Genomic DNA, 21,915 nt, shown 5'->3' with positions numbered 1-21,915 from the left:
TGAAGTGCAGTTTTGGGGTCGGGATTTGGGGTTGGGTTTTGGGGTTTGGGGTCAGGATTTGGGGTCACCTCTGCTCGGTGAGCGCGGTGCGGCTGAAGTGCAGTTTTGGGGTCCCCTCAGGGATTAGGGGTTGGGTTTTGGGGTCAGGATTTGGGGTTTGGGGTCAGGATTTGGGGTCACCTCTGCTCGGTGAGCGCGGTGCGGCTGAAGTGCAGTTTTGGGGTCAGGATTTGGGGTCAGGATTTGGGGTTTGGGGTCAGGTTTCGGGGTCACCTCTGCTCGGTGAGCGCGGTGCGGCTGAAGTGCAGTTTTGGGGTCAGGATTTGGGGTCAGGATTTGGGGTTTGGGGTCAGGTTTCGGGGTCACCTCTGCTCGGTGAGCGCGGTGCGGCTGAAGTGCAGTTTTGGGGTCAGGATTTGGGGTCAGGATTTGGGGTTTGGGGTCAGGATTTGGGGTCACCTCTGCTCGGTGAGCGCGGTGCGGCTGAAGTGCAGTTTTGGGGTCCCCTCAGGGATTAGGGGTTGGGATTTGGGGTCCCCTCAGGGATTTGGGGTCAGGATTTGGGGTTTGGGGTCGGGATTTGGGGTCACCTCTGCTCGGTGAGCGCGGTGCGGCTGAAGTGCAGTTTTGGGGTCGGGTTTTGGGGTTTGGGGTCGGGATTTGGGGTCAGGATTTGGGGTCACCTCTGCTCGGTGAGCGCGGTGCGGCTGAAGTGCAGGATCAGCTGGTGCAGCGGGTCCGGCCGCGCCTCCGCCTCCTCCTCCTCCTCCTCCTCCTCACGCCCCGACTTCTGCCGGGGACCCCAGGTGACATCAGGGGGGTCCCCAAACCCCAGAGGAGGTCCCCAAACCCCCCAGGGGATGTCCCCAAACCCCCCAGGATGTCCCCAAACCCCAAAGGATGTCCCCAACCCCCCAAAGGATGTCCCCAAACCCCCCAGGGGATGTCCCCAAACCCCCCAGGGAATGTCCCCAAACCCCAATGGATGTCCCCAAACCCCCCAGGGGATGTCCCCAGACCCCCCAGGGGATGTCCCCAAACCCTTGTGGGATGTCCCCAACCCCCCAGGGGATGTCCCCAAACCCCAATGGATGTCCCCAAACCCCAATGGATGTCCCCAAACCCTTGGGAGATGTCCCCAAACCCCCCAGGGGATGTCCCCAACCCCCCCAGGATGTCCCCAAACCCCCCAGGGGATGTCCCCAAATGCTGATGGGTGTCCCCAAATCCCCCAGGGGATGTCTCCAAACCCTGATGGATGTCCCCAAGCCCCCAGATGTCCCCAAACCCCCCAGGATGTCCCCAAGCGCTGATGGATGTCCCCAAACCCCCCAGGGGATGTCCCCAGCCCCCCGGATGTCCCCGGCCCTCACGGCGAGGTCGTCGATCATGCGATCCTCGAAGGGCGGCTGCTCCCGCGCCAGCCACGAGAGCCGGTAGGACTCCAGGAACATGTTACACGCCCGGTGCCTGGGGACACGCGTGTCACCCGCCACGGCTGGCACCCCAGGGCGCCCAGTGCCACCCAGGGGTCCCAGGTGTCACCCAAGGTGTCCCAGTGCCACCCAAGGGCTCCCAAGTGTCACCCAAGGACTCCCAGGTGTCACCCAGGGGGTGCCAGGTGTCACCCACGGGGTCCCAGGTGTCACCCAAAAGGTGCCAGGTGTCACCCGAGGGCGCCCAGTGCCACCCGAGGGGTCCCAGTGTCACCCAGGGGGTGCCAGGTTTTACCCAGGGGGTCCCAGGTGTCACCCAAGGGCTCCCAAGTGTCACCCAGGGGGTGCCAGGTGTCACCCAAGGGGTCCCAGGTGTCACCAAGGGGTCCCAGTGCCACCCAGTTCCCTCCCAGTGCCCTCCCAATGCCCCCCAGTGCCCTCCCAGTCCCCCCCAGTCCCTCCCAGTCCCTCCCAGTGCCCTCCCAGTCCCCCCCAGTGCCCTCCCAGTGCCCTCCAGTGCCCTCCCAGTCCCTCCCAGTGCCCCTCAGTGCCCTCCCAGTCCCTCTCAGTCCCTCCCAGTGCCCCCCAGTGCCTCCCAGTCCCTCCCAGTGCCTCCCAGTCCCCCCAGTGCCCCAGTGCCCACCTGGGCAGGTTGTACAGGGGCGTCATGCGGAAACAGGCGACGACGGCGCGGCGGCGCTGCTTGGACAGGAGCTTGTGCCACACGGCCTTCTTGGACTTGTAGGGGTGCTCCGTCTGGGGGGGCACTGGGGTCACCCCTGGGCACCCCTGGGACACCCTGGGCACCCCTGGGACTCCCCGGGCACCCCTGGGATACCCCCAAACCCCCCCGGGCACCCCCAAACCCCCTGGGCACCCCTGGGACCCCAAAGGGCACAGAGCACCCACAGCCTGTGCCACACGGCCTTCTTGGACTTGTAGGGGTGCTCCGTCTGGGGGGGCACTGGGGTCACCCCTGGGCACCCCTGGGACCCCCCGGGCACCCCTGGGATACCCCCAAACCCCCCCGGGCACCCCCAAACCCCCTGGGCACCCCTGGGACCCCAAAGGGCACAGAGCACCCACAGCCTGTGCCACACGGCCTTCTTGGACTTGTAGGGGTGCTCCGTCTGGGGGGGCACTGGGGTCACCCCCCGGGCACCCCTGGGACCCCCCGGGCACCCCCGGGACCCCCCGGGCACCCCCGGGACCCCCCAAAACACCCCCAGGGCACCCAAAAGGGCACAGAGCACCCAAAATCTGTGCCACACGGCCACCTTGGGGTCATCTGGGCACCCCTGGGACCCCAAAGGCCACAGAGCACCCAAAATCTGTGCCACACAGCCACCTTGGGGTCACCTGGGCACCCCTGGGCACCACTGGAACCCCCCAAAACACCCCCAGGGCACCCCAAAGGGCACAGAGCACCCAAAATCTGTGCCCCACGGCCACCCAGGGGTCACCTGGGCACCCCTGGGCACCCCTGGGACCCCTCAAAACACCCCCAGGGCACCCAAAAGGGTGCATAGCACCCAAAATCTGTGCCCCACGGCCACCTTGGGGTCACCTGGGCACCCCTGGGACCCCCCAAAATACCCCCAGGGCACCCAAAAGGGCACAGAGCACCCAAAGCTTGTGCCACACAGCCACCTTGGGGTCACCTGGGCACCCCTGGGCACCCCTGGGTGCCCCTGGGCACCCCAAACCCCCGGCCCTGCCCCAGACCTGCTCCAGGTGGTAGAGCACGGCCGACACCTCCTGCACGCGGCGCACGACCTGCTCGGGGCTGGCGGGGTCCTCGTCCCGGCCCGCCTGGCGCACCAGGGCCATCTGCCACCGCGCCGAGCCCGTGTTCTCCACCTGGGGACATTGGGGACATTGGGGACATTGACTGGGGACAGCACCAGGGCCATCTGCCACCGCGCCGAGCCCGTGTTCTCCACCTGGGGACATTGGGGACATTGACTGGGGACAGCACCGGGGCCATCTGCCACCGCGCCGAGCCCGTGTTCTCCACCTGGGGACATTGGGGACATTGGGGACATTGACTGGGGACAGCACCGGGGCCATCTGCCACCGCGCCGAGCCCGTGTTCTCCACCTGGGGACATTGGGGACATTGGGGACATTGACTGGGGACAGCACCGGGGCCATCTGCCACCGCGCCGAGCCCGTGTTCTCCACCTGGGGACATTGGGGACACCATTGGGGACAGCACCGGGGCCATCTGCCACCGTGCCGAGCCCGTGTTCTCCACCTGGGGACATTGGGGACACCATTGGGGACAGCACCGGGGCCATCTGCCACCGCGCCGAGCCCGTGTTCTCCACCTGGGGACATTGGGGACATTGGGGACATTGGGGACATTGATTGGGGACAGCACCAGGGCCATCTGCCACCGCGCCGAGCCCGTGTTCTCCACCTGGGGACATTGGGGACATTGGGGACACCATTGGGGACAGCACCGGGGCCATCTGCCACCGTGCCGAGCCCGTGTTCTCCACCTGGGGACATTGGGGACACCATTGGGGACAGCACCGGGGCCATCTGCCACCGTGCCGAGCCCGTGTTCTCCACCTGGGGACATTGGGGACACCATTGGGGACAGCACCGGGGCCATCTGCCACCGCGCCGAGCCCGTGTTCTCCACCTGGGGACATTGGGGACATTGGGGACATTGGGGACATTGACTGGGGACAGCACCAGGGCCATCTGCCACCGCGCCGAGCCCGTGTTCTCCACCTGGGGACATTGGGGACATTGGGGACATTGGGAAAATGGGGGGCACAGGGGGCTCCTGGGGACACGGTGACACTGAGGACACAGGTGACATGGTGACACACAGGACACGGTGACACAGGTGACATGGTGACACTGAGGACACGGTGACACTGAGGACACAGGTGGCACCGTGACACACAGGACACGGTGACACTGAGGACACAGGTGACACGGTGACACTGAGGACACGGTGACACTGAGGACACTGGTGACATGGTGACCCTGAGGACACAGGTGACACAGTGACACACAGGACATGGTGACACAATGACACTGAGGACACTGTTGACACAGTGACACACAGGACACAGTGACACGGTGACATGGTGACAGTGCCAGCTCACCTTGTCCTGCAGGTGCAGGTTGTTGTGCAGGAACTCCCGAACCTCCTCGTCCGTGTCCTTCTGCAGGGGGGGACACAGGGGACACCTCAGGGAGTGTCCCCAAACCTTTGGGGGGTGTCCCCAAGGCCATGGGGGTGTCCCCAAACCCTGGGCTTGTCCCTGAGTGTCCCCGGCCACCCACCAGGGCGTAGCGGCCCTTGGCCAGCGCCGTGTCCCCAACCCCAGGGCTTTGTCCCTAAACCCAGGGGACATCTGTGGGTCCCAGGGGTGTCCCCAGCTGTCCCCATGTGTCCCCAGGTGTCCCCAGGTGTCCCCAGTGTCCCCAGGTGTCCCACGTGTCCCCAGCTGTCCCCATGTGTCCCCAGGTGTCCCCAGGTGTGTCCCCAGTGTCCCCAGGTGTCCCCAGTGTCCCCAGGTGTCCCCAGTGTCCCCAGTGTCCCAGGTGACACCCACCAGGGCGTAGCGGCCCTTGGCCAGCGCCATGTCCCCAACCCCAGGGGACATCTGTGGGTCCCAGGTGTCCCCAGGTGTCCCCAGGTGTCCCCAGGTGTGTCCCAGGTGTGTCCCCAGCTGTCCCCAGTGTCCCCAGCTGTCCCCAGGTGTCCCCAGTGTCCCCAGCTGTCCCCAGTGTCCCCAGCTGTCCCAGGTGACACCCACCAGGGCGTAGCGGCCCTTGGCCAGCGCTATGTCCCCATCCCCAGGGGACATTTGTGGGTCCCAGGGGTGTCCCCAGGTGTCCCAGGTGTCCCCGGTGTCCCAGGTGTGTCCCCAGCTGTCCCCAGTGTCCCAGGTGTCCCAGGTGACACCCACCAGGGCATAGCGGCCCTTGAGCAGCACCATGTCCCCAACCCCAGGGACATCTGTGGGTCCCAGGGGTGTCCCCAGGTGTCCCCAGCTGTCCCAGCTGTCCCCAGTGTCCCCGGTGACACCCACCAGGGCATAGCGGCCACCCTTGGCCAGCGCCATGTCCCCAACCCCAGGGCTTTGTCCCTAAACCCATGGGACATTTGTGGGTCCCAGGGGTGTCCCCAGGTGTCCCCATGTGTCCCCAGGTGTCCCCAGGTGTCCCAGGTGTCCCAGGTGTCCTCAGGTGTGTCCCCAGCTGTCCCCAGATGTCCCCGGTGTCCCAGGTGTCCCCAGGTATCCCCAGGTGTCCCCAGCTGTCCCCAGCTGTCCCCAGCTGTCCCCAGGTGCCCCAGGTGTCCCCAGGTGTCCCCAGTGTCCCAGGTGACACCCACCAGGGCGTAGCGGCCCTTGGCCAGCGCGATCAGCTCCTGGTCGGCGGGGGAGCACATGTTGAGGCCGATGGGCAGCATCTTCTTCAGCGTGGCCACGATGAGCGACGTGTGCACCGAGTACCGATCGCCGCGGCGGCGCTTCTTGGAGCGCTCCTGCTCCGAGCCACCGCCCTGAGGGGACACCGAGGGGACAGGGACACGGGGTCAGCAGGGACCCCAAAACCTCAGTGTCACCTCCTGCTCCGAGCCACCGCCCTGCGGGGACACCACGGGGACAGGGACAGGGACAGGGACAGGGACACGGGGTCAGCAGGGACCCCAAAACCTCAGTGTCACCTCCTGCTCCGAGCCACCGCCCTGCGGGGACACCGAGGGGACACCGAGGGGACACGGGGTCAGCAGGGACCCCCAAAACTCAGTGTCACCTCCTGCTCCGAGCCACCGCCCTGCGGGGACAGGGACAGGGACACGGGGTCAGCAGGGACCCCAAAACTCAGTGTCACCTCCTGCTCGGGGACACGGGGTCAGCAGGGACCCCAAAACCTCGGTGTCACCTCCTGCTTGGGGACACGGGGTCAGCAGGGACCCCAAACCCTCAGTGTCACCTCCTGCTCCGAGCCACCGCCCTGAGGGGACACCGAGGGGACAGGGACACGGGGTCAGCAGGGACCCCAAAACCTCAGTGTCACCTCCTGCTCCGAGCCACCGCCCTGAGGGGACACCACGGGGACAGGGACAGGGACACGGGGTCAGCAGGGACCCCAAACCTCAGTGTCACCTCCTGCTCCGAGCCACCGCCCTGTGGGGACACCCACGGGGTCAGCGGGGACCCCAAAACCACAGGGACAGGAGTAACCCCATAAGGACAGGGGGGTCCCAGCCAAGGTCACCCCACAGAGGGGTCCTGGGGGGTCCCAGATGTGGTGACCCCCCAGGACAGGACCCTGCAGGAGTTTTGGGGTCCCAGGGGTGGTGACCCCCCAGGACAGGACCCCGCAGGAGTTTGGGGGTCCCAGATGTGGTGACCCCACAGGACAGGACCCTGCAGGAGTTTTGGGGGTCCCAGATGAGGTGACCCCCCAGGACAGGACCCCGCAGGAGTTTTGGGGTCCCAGGGGTGGTGACCCCCCAGGACAGGATCCCGCAGGAGTTTTGGGGTCCCAGGGGTGGTGACCCCACCGAGGGGTCCTGGGGGACCCCCGGGACCCCCGTCCCCCCCACCCCCCCCCGCTAACCTGTCCTTCTCCTGACTGGAGCAGCACCCGCAGCCGAGGGGGAGAGAAGAGAGAGAGCGTGAGGGACACGGGGACACCGTTAGGGACACGGGGACAGGGTTGGGGACATGGGGACAGTGTTGGGGACATGGGGACAGTGTGAGGGACATGGGGACAGTGTTGGGGACATGGGGACAGTGTTGGGGACATGGGGACAGTGTGAGGGACACGGGGACACCGTTAGGGACATGGGGACAGTGTGAGGGACACGGGGACACCGTTAGGGACACGGGGACAGTGTTGGGGACATGGGGACAGCGTGAGGGACACGGGGACAGTGTGAGGGACACAGGGACACCGTTAGGGACACGGGGACAGGGTTGGGGACACGGGGACAGGGTTGGGGACGTGGGGACAGTGTGAGGGACATGGGGACAGGGTTGGGGACACGGGGACAGTGTTGGGGACACGGGGACACCGTTAGGGACGTGGGGACAGTGTTGGGGACACCATTGGGGACACCGTTAGGGACACGGGGACACCATTAGGGACATGGGGACAGTGTTGGGGACATGGGGACAGGGTTGGGGACATGGGGACAGTGTTGGGGACATGGGGACAGTGTTGGGGACACCGTTAGGGACATGGGGACAGTGTGAGGGACGTGGGGACACCGTTAGGGACATGGGGACAGGGTTGGGGACACGGGGACACCGTTAGGGACACGGGGACACCGTTAGGGACATGGGGACAGGGTTGGGGACACGGGGACACCGTTAGGGACACGGGGACACCGTTAGGGACATGGGGACAGTGTGAGGGACATGGGGACAGTGTTGGGGACATGGGGACACCGTTAGGGACATGGGGACAGGGTTGGGGACACGGGGACACCGTTAGGGACATGGGGACAGGGTTGGGGACACCGTTAGGGACATGGGGACAGCATTAGGGACATGGGGACAGTGTGAGGGACACGGGGACAGTGTGAGGGACATGGGGACAGTGTGAGGGACATGGGGACACCGTTAGGGACATGGGGACAGCGTGAGGGACACGGGGACAGTGTTGGGGACATGGGGACACCGTTAGGGACATGGGGACAGTGTTGAGGACACGGGGACAGTGTGAGGGACACGGGGACAGTGTTGGGGCCAGAATTAGGGGTCCCAGGTGGGATTTTGGGATGAATTCGGGGTCCCAGGTGGGATTTTGGGGTGAATTTGGGGTCTCAGGTGGGATTTTGGGGTGAATTCGGGGTCCAAGGCAGGATTTGGGGTGAATTTGGGGTCCAAGGTGGGGATTTTGGGGTGAATTAGGAGTTTGAGGCAGGATTTGGGGTGAATTCGGGGTCCAAGGCAGGATTTGGGGTCCCAGGTGGGATTTTGGGGTGGTCTCAGGGCTCGGGGGGGGGTCCCGGGGGGCTCAGGGGGTCCTGGGGGGGCTCAGGGGGTCCTGGGGAGGCTCAGGGGGTTCTGGGGGGCTCAGGGTGTCCCGGGGGGCTCAGGGGGTCCCGGGGGGCTCAGGGGGTCCCGGGGGGCTCGGGGGGTCCCGGGGGGCTCAGGGGGGGGTTCTGGGGGGCTCAGGGGGTCCTGGGGGGCTCAGGGGTCCGTTTTGGGGACCCCCAGCCCACCTTTGCCATCTTGCTCTTGCTGTCGGCCGTCAGGAAGGACATGTTGTTGATCTCGTTCTGCACCACGAAGTTCTGCTCCTCACGCTTGAAGTTCTGGGGGGGACACAGGCGGGGGGTCAGGGACCCCCAAAAGGTCCCCTGGGACCCCCAAAAGGTCCCCTGGGACCCCCCAAAACCCTCAGGGACCCCCCAGGACCCGCTGGGACCCCCACTCACGTGAGACTTGGACCAGTAGATGAAGACCTCGCCCACCATGCGGAACAGCTCCTCCGCGTCCTCGTTGGGCTCCGTCAGCCACTTGGCCCTGCGGGGACACCGGGGACACCGGGGGGTCACTGGGGGTCACGGGGGTCACGGGGGGGTCACTGGGGGGGGTCACCACCAGTGGGTCACCACTGTTGGTCAGCAGGGTCACCAGTGGGTCACCAGTGGGTCACCACCTCCATGGCCACCACGGTTGGGTCCCCACGGCCAACACGGTTGGGTCACCACGGCCGTGTCCCCAAGGCCACCCCGGCCAACAGTGTCCCCAAGGCCACCATGGTTGGCTTATCCCGGTGGTGCTCCCATCCCCCCTGGCCGTGTCCCCAGCCCCTGTCACTGTCCCCAGCCCCATGTCACTGTCCCCAGCCCCGTGTCACTGTCCCCAGCCCCATGTCACTGTCCCCAGCCCCGTGTCACTGTCCCCAGCCCCCCCTGACCGGCTGTTGTCCACGTAGCGGATGAGCAGCGGGTAGAGCAGCCCCTGTCACTGTCCCCAAGACCCCAGCCGTGTCCCCAGCCCGTGTCACTGTCCCCAGCCCGTGTCACTGTCCCCAGCCCCGTGTGTCCCCCCATACCGGCTGTTGTCCACGTAGCGGATGAGCAGGGGGTAGAGCAGCCCCTGTCACTGTCCCCAGCCCCATGTCACTGTCCCCAGCCCCGTGTCACTGTCCCCAGCCCCTGTCACTGTCCCCAGCCCCCTGTCACTGTCCCCAGCCCCGTGTCACTGTCCCCAGCCCCGTGTCACTGTCCCCAGCCCCGGTCACTGTCCCCAGCCCCGTGTCACTGTCCCCAGCCCCTGTCACTGTCCCCAGCCCCCTGTCACTGTCCCCAGCCCCGTGTCACTGTCCCCAGCCCCGTGTCACTGTCCCCAGCCCCTGTCTCTGTCCCCAGCCCCATGTCACTGTCCCCAACCCCTGTCACTGTCCCCAGCCCCTGGCACTGTCCCCAGCCCTGTGTCACTGTCCCCAGCCCCGTGTCACTGTCCCCAGCCCTGTGTCACTGTCCCCAGCCCCTGTCACTGTCCCCAGCCCCCCCATACCGGCTGTTGTCCACGTAGCGGATGAGCAGCGGGTAGAGCAGCCCCTGGCACTGTGCCCAAGACCCCAGCCGTGTCCCCAGCCCCGTGTCACTGTCCCCAGCCGTGTCCCCAGCCCTGTCACTGTCCCCAGCCCCGTGTCACTGTCCCCAGCCCTGTGTCACTGTCCCCAGCTGTGTCCCCAGCCCTGTGTCACTGTCCCCAGCCCCTGGCAGTCACTGTCCCCAGCCCCGTGTGTCCCCCCATACCGGCTGTTGTCCACGTAGCGGATGAGCAGCGGGTAGAGCGCGTAGAGGTCGCGGCAGAGGACGGAGAACTCGTCGCGGATCAGCAGCTCCGCGTCCTCGGCCTCGGCTTTGCCCTCCAGGCGCAGCTGCTCCTCCTCGGCCACCACCTTCCCCGCGCGCTTCCGCAGCCGCCCCAGCGTGGGGATGAAGTGCGAGCGCAGCAGCTCCGGCCGCGCCTTGCTCACGATGGGCTGGGCGAACACTGTGAGGGGAAACCGTGAGTCACAGGGCCACCAAAAACCCCTGGGACCACCCTGGGACCACCCTGGGACAGCCCTGGGGCAGCTCCGGCCGCGCCTTGCTCACGATGGGCTGGGCAAAGACTGGGATGGGAAACCGGGAAACTGGGAAACCGTGAGTCCTGGGGCCACCAAAAACCCCCTGGGACCACCCTGGGACCACCCTGGGACAGCCCTGGGGCAGCTCCGGCCGCGCCTTGCTGACGATGGGCTGGGCGAACACAGCCACAGGAAACCGCGGGTACCGTGAGTCCTGTGGCCACCAGAACCCCCCCAGGACTGCACATGGCTGCCACCATCACCTGCAGGACGTGCCCAGGGCCACCAGCACTATCCTGGGGCCACCAGGACCATCCTGGGACCACCAGCACTACCCTGGGACCACCAAACCCCAGCAGAGTGACCTGCAGGACCTGCCTGTGACCATCAGCACCATCCTGGGACCACCAGAACCATCCTGGGGCCACCAGAACCCACCCAGGGCCAGCAGAGTGACCTGCAGGAGCCGCCCGTGGCCACCAGAACCATCCTGGGGCCACCAGAACCCACCCAGGGCCAGCAGAGTGACCTGCAGGACCTGCCTGTGACCATCAGCACCATCCTGGGACCCCCAAACCCCAGCAGAGTGACCTGCAGGACCCGCCCGTGGCCAGCAGGACCATCCTGGGACCACCACAGAGGGACCTGCAGGACCCGCCCGTGGCCACCAGGACCACCCTGGGACCCCCACAGAGTGACCTGCAGGACCCACCCACGGCCACCAGGACCATCCTGGGACCACCAGGACCATCCTGGGACCACCACAGAGTGCCCTGCAGGACCCACCCGTGGCCACCCGCCCCTCCGGGCCCCCTCACCCGCCAGCCTCTTCATCCAGGAGGCCTCGTCGATGCCCAGGTTGTTGACCACGATGTGCAGGATGTGGCCCAGCAGCGCGTTGAGGTGGTGGCCGGTGACCTCGGTGGCCCAGGGGCCCTGGGGGGCGGCGTCGGGGCCGCGCTCCCACCAGCGGGGCAGGTAGTGGCACAGCATGGGCAGCGTCACCTCGATGACGTGCGGCATCTCCGTGTAGCGCGCCCCCGAGTCCGCCAGCGCCCCGATGTCCCCCATCAGCCGCTGCAGGTCCGGCAGGTCCGGGCAGAGCTCCTCGACCCGTGAGGGGAGACCCAGAACTGGGGACATGGGGACATGGGGACATGGGGACAGGGCTGGGGACAGGGCACAGCTCCTCCACCCGCGCGGGGAGACCCAGCACTGGGGACAGGGACAGGGGACAGGGCTGGGGACACGGGGACATGGGGACAGGGCTGGGGACATGGGGACAGGGATAGGGACATGGGACAGGGCACAGCTCCTCCACGCGCGAGGGGAGACCCAGCACTGGGGACATGGGGACATGGGGACATGGGGACATGGGGACATAGGGACATGGGGACATGGGGACACGGGGACATGGGGACATGGGGACAGGGCACAGCTCCTCCACCCGCGAGGGCAGACCCAGCACTGGGGACAGGGACAGGGGACATGGGGACATGGGGACAGGGCTGGGGACATGGGGACATGGGGACAGGGATGGGGACAGGGATGGGGACATGGGGACAGGGATGGGGACATGGGGACATGGGGACAGGGCACAGCTCCTCCACCCGCGTGGGGAGACCCAGCACTGGGGACAGGGACAGGGGACATGGGGACAGGGACAGGGGACATGGGGACAGGGCTGGGGACAGGGCTGGGGACACGGGGACAGGGCTGGGGACATGGGGACAGGGCTGGGGACATGGGGACATGGGGACAGGGCTGGGGACATGGGGACAGGGCGGGGGACATGGGGACATGGGGACACGGGACAGGGCACAGCTCCTCCACCCGCGCGGGGAGACCCAGCACTGGGGACAGGGGACAGGCTTGGGGACACGGGGACAGGGGGACATGGGGACAGGGCACAGCTCCTCCACCCGCGAGGGGAGACCCAGCACTGGGGACACGGGGACATGGGGACAGGGCTGGGGACATGGGGACATGGGGACAGGGCTGGGGACATGGGGACACAGGGACAGGGCTGGGGACAGCCCGAGGGTAGATGGGGACACCACGGCCGCGCTCACAGAGGAATGTGGGGAGACGCCGGCGGCTGTGGGAGGAGATGGGGGGTGACAGAGGTGACACGGAGGTGGCACAGGGGACATGGAGGTGGCACAGGGAACACGGAGGTGGCACAGGTGACACGGAGGTGGCACAGAGGACACGGGTGACACGGGGGTGGCACAGGGGACACGGAGGTGGCACAGGGGACACAGGGGTGACACGGAGGTGACACCCACGGGCGCGCTCCCGGGCGCTCTTGGTGCTGTACACGGAACTCGGGTTCAGGTGGTTCAGCTGCGGCTCCAGGAAGGCCACGGGCATGGCGGCGGCCAGGCGGGCCAGGCACTCCCCCAGGGCCGGGCGCTGCCTGCGGGGACATTGGGGACATTGGGGACACCCAGGGGACACCCCATGGCGGCGGCCAGGCGGGCCAGGCACTCCCCCAGGGCTGGGCGCTGCCTGTGGGGACATTGGGGACATTGGGGACACCCAGGGGACACCCAGGGGACACCCCACATCAGCCCATGGCGGCGGCCAGGCGGGCCAGGCACTCCCCCAGGGCCGGGCGCTGCCTGTGGGGACATTGGGGACATTGGGGACACCCAGGGGACACCCAGGGGACACCCCATGGCGGTGGCCAGGCGGGCCAGGCACTCCCCCAGGGCCGGGCGCTGCCTGTGGGGACATTGGGGACATCGGGGACATCATGGGGACATCGGGGGGACACCCAGGGGACACCCAGGGAACCCCCAGGCCCCGCCCCAAACCCCCAAACACGTTTTGGGGGCGACTCCCAGAATGGTTTTATGTGTCCCCCCCTCCAGTTCTGGGGTATTTCTGGGGTTTTTGGGGTCCCCCCGGGGTTTTTGGGGTCCCCCCGGGTTTTTTGTGTCCCCCCGGGGTTTTTGGGGTCCCTGCTGGGGTTTTTGGGGTCCCCTCTGTGGTTTTTGGGGTCCCCCCGGGGTTTTGGTGTCCCCCCGGGGTTTTTGGGGTCCCTGCTGTGGTTTTTGGGGTCCCTGCTGGGGTTTTTGGGGTCCCCCGGGTTTTTGGGGTCCCCCCGGGGTTTTTGGGGTCCCCACCTGTCCACGAGGGGCCCGCGGGCGGTGCCCAGGCTGTAGATGCTGCACAGGATTCGGTAACAGGAGACCTGCACGTCGTCCACTGCGGGGACAGCGGTGTCACTGTCGGCCCTGGCTGTCCCCAGGGTGTCCCCAGGCTGTCCCCAACGTGTCCCCAGGGTGTCCCCATGCCCCTGACCCCCCAAACGTGTCCCCTGTCCCCCCCTCCCTTTAGTGTCCCCCTGTCCCCACCCACACCCAACATGGCCCCAACACGTCCTCATGTCCCCAAGGCCCTGTCCCCACCCTGCCCCCAGACCCCAACGTGTCCCCCTGTCCCATTGTCCCCCTGTCCCCACTGTCCCCCTGTCCCCACTGTCCCCCTGTCCTGCTGTCCCCCTGTCCCCCTGTCCCCCCTCACTGTCCCCTGTCCCCCCTCACTGTCCCCCTGTCCTGCTGTCCCCCTGTTCCTGCTGTCCCCCTGTCCCCCCTCACTGTCCCCCTGTCCTGCTGTCCCCCCCTCACTGTCCCCCTGTCCCCCCGTCCCCCCTCACTGTCCCCCTGTCCCCCCTCACTGTCCCCCTGTCCCCCCGTCCCCCCTCACTGTCCCCCTGTCCCCCCTCACTGTCCCCCTGTCCCCCCCGTCCCCCGTCACTGTCCCCTGTCCCCCCTCACTGTCCCCCTGTCCCTCTGTCCCCCTGTCCCCTGTCCCCGTCCCCGCGGGACCCACGGATGACGTCGTCCCCGAACTGGTGCTGTGCCAGGTGCTCAAAGAGGGCGGTGAGGACGGGCAGCAGTGCCACCGAGGTGTAGGTGACATTCTGGGCCACCCCCTTGGTGGGGGCGCGGGTCGGGGTCCCCCGGCCCAGCCGCAGCTGCTCCCCCAACTTCTCCATGTCCTCGGCCGCCGACTCGAAGAAGGAGCGCAGCCCCGCCTTGACGATCTCGGGGCCCGACTTCATCACCGTCCTGGGGACACGGGGACATGGGGACATCATCGGGGACATTTGGGGACATTGGGGACATCGGGGACATTGGGGGACATTGGGGACATTGGGGACATTGGGGACATTGGGGAGATTGGGGACATCGGGGACATTGGGGGTATCAGGGACATGGACACTGACACACGGACACAGGGACACAGCCCCGCCTTGACAATCTCGGGGCCCGACTTCATCACCGTCCTGGGGACATGGGGACATTGGGGACACTGGGGACATTGGGGGGATTGGGGACATTGGGGGCATTGGGGACATTGGGGGCATCGGGGACATGGGGGACAGACACAGGGACACTGCCCTGCCTTGACGATCTCGGGGCCCGACTTCATCACCGTCCTGGGGACATTGGGGACATCGGGGACATTGGGGACATTGGGGACATTGGGGGGACATTGGGGACATTGGGGACATTGGGGGGATTGGGGACATTGGGGGGATTGGGGACATTGGGGACATGGGGACATTGGGGACATTGGGGACATTGGGGGGACATTGGGGACATTGGGGACATTGGGGGGATTGGGGACATTGGGGGGATTGGGGACATTGGGGACATGGGGACATTGGGGACATTGGGGACATTGGGGACATCGGGGGTATCAGGGACATGGGCAATGACACAGGGACACAGGGACACGGACACAGGGACACTGCCCGGCCTTGACCATCACCGTCCTGGGGACATTGGGGACATGGGGACACCGGTGGCCTTGGGGACATTGGGGACATTGGGGACACGGGGACACGGTGCCAGACCCCCCTCCCCGGGGCACGGTGCCCACCTGGCGTCCAGGGAGCGGGCGAGGATCAGCAGGCAGCTCACCACGGCCGGGGCGTCCGTGCCTGGGACAGGGACAGCGGCTGCCACCGTGTCCCCAGTGTCCCCAGTGTCCCCAGTGTCCCCCCAGTGTCCCCCAGTGTCCCCCAGTGTGTCCCCAGTGTCCCCCAGTGTCCCCCAGTGTCCCCCCAGTGTCCCCCAGTGTCCCCCCAGTGCCCCCCAGTGTCCCCCCAGTGTCCCCCCAGTGTCCCCCAGTATCCCCCCAGTCCCCCCCAGTGTCCCCCAGTGTCCCCCCAGTGTCCCCCAGTGTCCCCCCAGTCCCTCCCAGTGCCCCCCAGTGTCCCCAGTGTCCCCCCAGTGTCCCCCCAGTGCCCCCAGTGTCCCCCCAGTGTCCCCCAGTGTCCCCCAGTGCCCCCCAGTGTCCCCCCAGTGTCACCCCAGTATCCCCCCAGTCCCCCCCAGTGTCCCCCCAGTGTCCCCCAGTATCCCCCCAGTATCCCCCCAGTGTCCCCCCAGTGTCCCCAGTGTCCCCCCAGTGCCACCCCAGTGCCCCCCAGTGTCCCCAGTGTCCCCCCAGTGTCCCCAGTGTCCCCTCAGTGTCCCCCAGTGTCCCCCAGTGCCCCCCAGTGTCCCCCCAGTGTCCCTCCCAGTGTCCCCCCCAGTGTCCCCCCAGTGTCCCCAGTGTCCCCCCAGTGCCACCCCAGTGCCCCCCAGTGTCCCCAGTGTCCCCCCCAGTGTCCCCCAGTGTCCCCCCAGTGTCCCCCAGTGTCCCCAGTGTCCCCCAGTGTCCCCCCAGTGCCCCCCAGTCCCCCCCAGTGTCCCCCCAGTGCCCCCCAGTGTCCCCAGTGCCCTCCCAGTGTCCCCCCAGTGCCCCCCAGTGTCCCCCAGTGCCCCCCAGTGTCCCCCCCAGTGTCCCCCAGTGTCCCCCAGTGCCCCCCAGTGCCCCCCCAGTGTCCCCAGTGCCCCCCAGTGTCCCCAGGTACCGAACAGGGACACGCGGTGCCGGACGAGCGCGGCGAGTTTGCAGAACAGGCTGGGGGGGGGGGGGACAAAAGAGGGGGTCAGGGGGTCCCCAAAACCCCAAAATCCCAAAACCCCCCCGGGAGGGACACAAGGGGGGCCCCAAACCCCAAACCCCACAGAGAGGGACACAAGGGGGTCCCAAAACCCCCCGGGAGGGACACAAGGGGGTCCCCAAAACCCCAAACCCCCCCGGGAGGGACACAAGGGGGTCCCCAAAACCCCAAACCCCCCCGGGAGGGACACAAGGGGGTCCCCAAAACCCCAAAACCCCCCGGGAGGGACACAAGGGGGTCCCCAAAACCCCAAACCCCCCGGAGGGACACAAGGGGGTCCCCAAAACCCCAAACCCCACAGAGAGGGACACAAGGGGGTCCCCAAAACCCCAAACCGCCCCGGGAGGGACACAAGGGGGTCCCCAAAACCCCCCTGGGAGGGACACAAGGGGGTCCCCAAAACCCCAAACCCCCCCAGGAGGGGCACAAGGGGGTCCCCAAAACCCCAAACCCCACAGAGAGGGACACAAGGGGGTCCCCAAAACCCCACAGGAGGGACACAAGGGGGTCCCCAAAACCCCAAACCCCACAGGGAGGGACACAAGGGGGTCCCCAAAACCCCCCTGGGAGGGACACAAGGGGGACACCCCCCCCTCCCCGGCCTTAGGGGGTTTTAGGGTGGGATTTTGGGGTGGGATTTTGGGGTGGGATTTTGGGGTGGGATTTTGGGGTTGAGATTTTTTGATGGGATTTTGACCTCGGGAAATTTTGGGGTTGGGATTTTTTGATGGGATTTTGGCCTCGGGAGATTTTGGGGTGGGATTTTGGGGCTGGGATTTTGGGGTTGGGATTTTGGGGTTGAGATTTTTTGATGGGATTTTGGGGTTGGGATTTTTTGATGGGATTTTGGGGTGGGATTTTTGGATGGGATTTTGGGGTTGGGATTTTTTGATGGGATTTTGGCGTTGGGATTTTTTGATGGGATTTTGGCGTTGGGATTTTTTGATGGGATTTTGGCGTTGGGATTTTTTGATGGGATTTTTTGATGGGATTTTGGGGTTGGGATTTTGGGGTTGGGATTTTTGGATGGGATTTGGGGTGGGATTTTGGGGTCCCACCTGGTGATCATCTCCTTCTCCTTGTTGGAGGCGTGGCCGCCGCTGCCCAGCAGCTGTGCCGGGGTGGAGAGGAAGTAGAGGCAGTGGTTGTGGAAGTACTGGTGCATCAGGGGCAGCAGGATCTGCGGGTACGGGGGTCAGCGGCACCCCAAAACCCCCGGGGACCCCAAAAAATGCACGGGGGGGGGGGCAGATACCCCACAGAGACAGCAAATACCCCACAGAGACACCAAATACCCCACAGAGACCCCAAATACCCCACAGAGACAGCAAATACCCCACAGAGACCCACAAAACCCCACAGAGACAGCAGATACCCCACAGAGACCCAAATACCCCACAGAGACAGCAAATACCCCACAGAGACCCCAAATACCCCACAGAGACAGCAAATACCCCACAGAGACAGCAAATACCCCACAGAGACCCCAAATACCCCACAGAGACAGCAAATACCCCTCAGAGACACCAAATACCCCACAGAGACAGCAAATACCCCACAGAGACAGCAAATACCCCACAGACACCCCAAATACCCCACAGAGACCCCAAATACCCCTCAGAGACCCCAAATACCCCACAGACACCCCAAATACCCCACAGAGACCCCAAATACCCCTCAGAGACCCCAAATACCCCACAGAGACACCAAATACCCCACAGAGACCCCAAATACCCCTCAGAGACCCCAAATACCCCACAGAGACAGCAAATACCCCTTAGAGACAGCAAATACCCCACAGAGACAGCAAATACCCCACAGAGACAGCAAATACCCCACAGAGACCCCAAATACCCCACAGAGACAGCAAAAACCCCTTAGAGACACCAAATACCCCACAGAGACCCCAAATACCCCACAGAGACAGCAAAAACCCCACAGAGACACCAAAAACCCCACAGAGACACCAAAAACCCCTTAGAGACAGCAAATACCCCACACAGACAGCAAATACCCCACAGAGACCCCAAATACCCCACAGAGACCCACAAAACCCCACAGAAACCTCAAAAAACCCATAAAAATCTCCTAAAACCTGTAAGAACCCCAAATACCCCACAGAGACCCCAAATACCCCATAGAGACCCACAGAACCCCACAGAAACCTCAAAAAAACCCATAAAAATCTCCTAAAACCTGTAAGAACCCCAAATACCCCACAGAGACACCAAATATCCCACAGAGACCCCAAATACCCCATAGAGACCCCAAATACCCCAGAAAAACCCCAATACCCCATAAAAATCTCCCCAAACCTGTAAGAATCCCAAATACCCCACAGAGACCCCAAAACCACCCTGACCCCCATCCCCCCTCCCCCTCCCATTTTGAGGGGGTTTTGGGGTGTTCCATCCCCATTTTTGGGGTGTTCCATCCCCATTTTTGGGGTGTCCTGCCCCCGTTTTCGGGGTGTCTCTCCCCCGTTTTTGGGGTCCGCTGACCTTGGCGAAGAACTTGATCTCCTGCTCGTGGGGGGATTTCTCCACCCGCCCGCTGCTGACCACGGCCTCTGGGGGGGAACGGGGGTCAGGGGGGTCCCGGGGGGTCCCAGGGGTTTGGGGGGCCCCCCCAGGATTTGGGGGTGTCACCCCCGGGATTTGGGGTCACCCCCCGCGGGATTTGGGGTCGCACCCAAATGAACTCCTGGGGGACGTCCAGGCAGGGCTGGGAGAGCTGCCGGGGGGTTTGGGGGGCTCCCGGGGGTTTGGGGGGTCTGAAGGTGCCCCCCTGGGATTTTGGGGTGCCCCCCTGGGATTTGGGGGTGCCCCCCGGATTTGGGGTCTCACCCAGGTGTGCGATGAACTCCTGGGTGATGTCCAGCCTGGGGAACTCCCAGGGGATCAGGGAAAATTCGGGGGGTTTGGGGGTCTCACCCGGGATTTTGGGGTGCCCCCCGGGATTTTGGGGTGCCCCCGGATGTGGGGTGCCCCCCAGGGATTTGGGGTCTCACCCAGGTGTGCGATGAACTCCTGGGCGATGTCAATCCTGGGGAACTCCCAGGGGATTGGGGGGACTCCCAGGGGATCAGGGAAAATTCGGGGGGTTTGGGGATCTCACCCAGGATTTGGGGGTGCCCCCCGGGATTTGGGGGTGCCCCCGGGATTTGGGGTGCCCCCAGGGATTTGGGGTCTCACCCAGGTGTGCGATGAACTCCTGGGCGATGTCCATCCAGCGCAGCAGCTGCTGCAGGAAGCCGAAGGCGAAGCGCTTCTCGATGGACGACGTGTCCAGCTCCATGTCCTTCAGCCCCCTGCGAGGGGGGACCCCGAAATCAGCACCCCAAAACCCCCCGGGACCCCCAAATCCCCGGGACCCCGAAATCAGCACCCCCAAACCCCAAACCCCCCGGGACCCCGAAACTCAGCACCCCCAAACCCCCCGGGACCCCGAAACCCCCCGGGACCCCGAAATCAGCACCCCCAAATCCCCGGGACCCCAAAATCAGCACCCCCAAATCCCCGGGACCCCGAAATCAGCACCCCCAAACCCCCGGGACCCCAAAATCAGCACCCCCAAACCCCCGGGACCCCGAAATCAGCACCCCCAAACCCCAAACCCCTGGGACCCCGAAATCAGCACCCCCAAATCCCCGGGACCCCGAAATCAGCACCCCCGAACCCCTGGGACCCCAAAACCCCCCGGGACCCCAAAACTCAGCACCCCCAAACCCCCCGGGACCCTGAAATCAGCACCCCCAAACCCCCGGGACCCCAAAACCCCCCGGGACCCCAAAACTCAGCACCCCCAAACCCCCCCGGGACCCTGAAATCAGCACCCCCAAACCCCCGGGACCCCCAAACCCCCCGGGACCCCGAAATCAGCACCCCCGAACCCCCCGGGACCCCCCGGGACCCCCCGAAACCCCCAGGGCCCCCCCCCCGCCCCCGAGCGCTGCAAATCTAGGGGTCACACCCCGGATTTTGGGGGGATTTTGGGGAGATTTGGGGGAATTTTGGAGGGATTTTAGGAGGATTTTAGGGAGAATTTTTGGGGGATTTTAGGAGGATTCTGGAGTCCCCCCACTCCCTGACCCCCCTGGATTTGGGGTCTCTCCAGGCATTTTGGGGGGATTTTGGGGGGATTTTAGGGGAATTTTGGAGGGATTTTAGGGGAATTTTGGGGGATTTTAGGGGGAATTTTGGGGGATTTTAGGAGGATTCTGGAGTCCCCCACTCCCTGACCCCCTCCCTGGATTTGGGGTCTCCCAGGTGACTTTGGGCTCGGGAGCCCCTCCCGGGACCCCCAATTCCCCATCCCTGGCTGCCCCCGGCTCCCCGTTCCCGGGGGGTTCCGGCCGTGCCCGGGGGTTTTTGGGGTGCCCGGGGGGATTTTGGGGTACCCGGGGGATATTTTGGGGTGCCCGGGGGATATTTTGGGGTGCCGGGGGGATGTTTTGGGGTTCCCCGGGGGATATTTTGGGGTTCCCCGGGATATTTTGGGGTTCCCCGGGATATTTTGGGGTGCCCAGGGGATATTTTGGGGTGCCCGGGGGATATTTTGGGGTACCCGGGGGATATTTTGGGGTGCCCGGGGATATTTTGGGGTACCCGGGGGATATTTTGGGGTGCCGGGGGGATGTTTTGGGGTTCCCCGGGGGATATTTTGGGGTGCCGGGGGGATGTTTTGGGGTTCCCCGGGGGATATTTTGGGGTTCCCTGGGATATTTTGAGGTTCCCGGGGGATATTTTGGGGTTCCCCGGGGGTTTTGGGGTGCCCGGGGGATATTTTGGGGTGCCCGGGGGATATTTTGGGGTGCCCGGGGGATATTTTGGGGTTCCCGGGGGATATTTTGGGGTTCCCCGGGGGTTTTGGGGTGCCCGGGGGATATTTTGGGGTGCCTGGGGAATATTTTGGGGTGCCCGGGGGATATTTTGGGGTGCCCGGGGGGTTTTTGGGGTGCCCGGGGGATATTTTGGGGTGCCGGGGGGATATTTTGGGGTGCCCGGGGGGTTTTTGGGGTGCCCGGGGGATATTTTGGGGTGCCCGGGGGATATTTTGGGGTGCCCGGGGGGTTTTTGGGGTGCCCGGGGGGGATTTTGGGGTGCCCGGGGGGGTTTTTGGGGTTCCCGGGGGATATTTTGGGGTGCCCGGGGGATATTTTGGGGTTCCCCGGGGGGTTTTTGGGGTTCCCCGGGGATATTTTGGGGTTCCCCGGGGATTTTGGGGTTCCCCGGGGGGGTTTTTGGGGTGCCCATACCGGGTGACGGCGTATCCGTGCAGCTGCAGGAACCGCAGCAGCTCCTGCGCCTTCTCGCGGTCCCGCGCCTTCTCCTTGGCCGTCAGCGTGTCGTAGGGCACCAGCAGCGGGTGGGACCCCCCTCCTGCACCCCAAAAACACCTTGAGACCCCCAGATCACAGCCTGAACCCCCCCCCCTG

General features: G+C 65.4%; 1 protein-coding gene across 1 annotated transcript in view; it reads right to left on the bottom strand.

The window, feature by feature from the left end:
• The window catches only part of RYR1 (ryanodine receptor 1), a 108,773-nt gene that overhangs the window by 19,503 nt on the left and 67,355 nt on the right, over window positions 1-21,915 (bottom strand). The window contains exons 58-77 of the mRNA XM_072920919.1: window positions 21,736-21,859; window positions 19,673-19,788; window positions 18,980-19,047; window positions 17,537-17,658; window positions 16,386-16,435; window positions 15,407-15,467; window positions 14,351-14,589; window positions 13,642-13,723; window positions 12,799-12,929; window positions 11,329-11,643; window positions 10,194-10,434; window positions 8,862-8,949; window positions 8,646-8,738; window positions 7,034-7,048; window positions 5,799-5,969; window positions 4,561-4,620; window positions 3,162-3,296; window positions 2,080-2,192; window positions 1,374-1,470; window positions 684-790 (exon numbers count right to left, since the gene is read on the bottom strand). Coding sequence (XP_072777020.1) covers window positions 684-790; window positions 1,374-1,470; window positions 2,080-2,192; window positions 3,162-3,296; window positions 4,561-4,620; window positions 5,799-5,969; window positions 7,034-7,048; window positions 8,646-8,738; window positions 8,862-8,949; window positions 10,194-10,434; window positions 11,329-11,643; window positions 12,799-12,929; window positions 13,642-13,723; window positions 14,351-14,589; window positions 15,407-15,467; window positions 16,386-16,435; window positions 17,537-17,658; window positions 18,980-19,047; window positions 19,673-19,788; window positions 21,736-21,859 — 2,428 coding nt within the window. The remainder of the gene's footprint in view (window positions 1-683; window positions 791-1,373; window positions 1,471-2,079; window positions 2,193-3,161; window positions 3,297-4,560; window positions 4,621-5,798; window positions 5,970-7,033; window positions 7,049-8,645; window positions 8,739-8,861; window positions 8,950-10,193; window positions 10,435-11,328; window positions 11,644-12,798; window positions 12,930-13,641; window positions 13,724-14,350; window positions 14,590-15,406; window positions 15,468-16,385; window positions 16,436-17,536; window positions 17,659-18,979; window positions 19,048-19,672; window positions 19,789-21,735; window positions 21,860-21,915) is intronic.

The sequence above is a fragment of the Taeniopygia guttata genome, chromosome 34 (genome assembly GCF_048771995.1).
Source record: "Taeniopygia guttata chromosome 34, bTaeGut7.mat, whole genome shotgun sequence".
In the NCBI taxonomy this organism is placed as follows: Eukaryota; Metazoa; Chordata; class Aves; order Passeriformes; family Estrildidae; genus Taeniopygia; species Taeniopygia guttata.
This window is presented reverse-complemented; position numbering and strand designations above follow the sequence as displayed.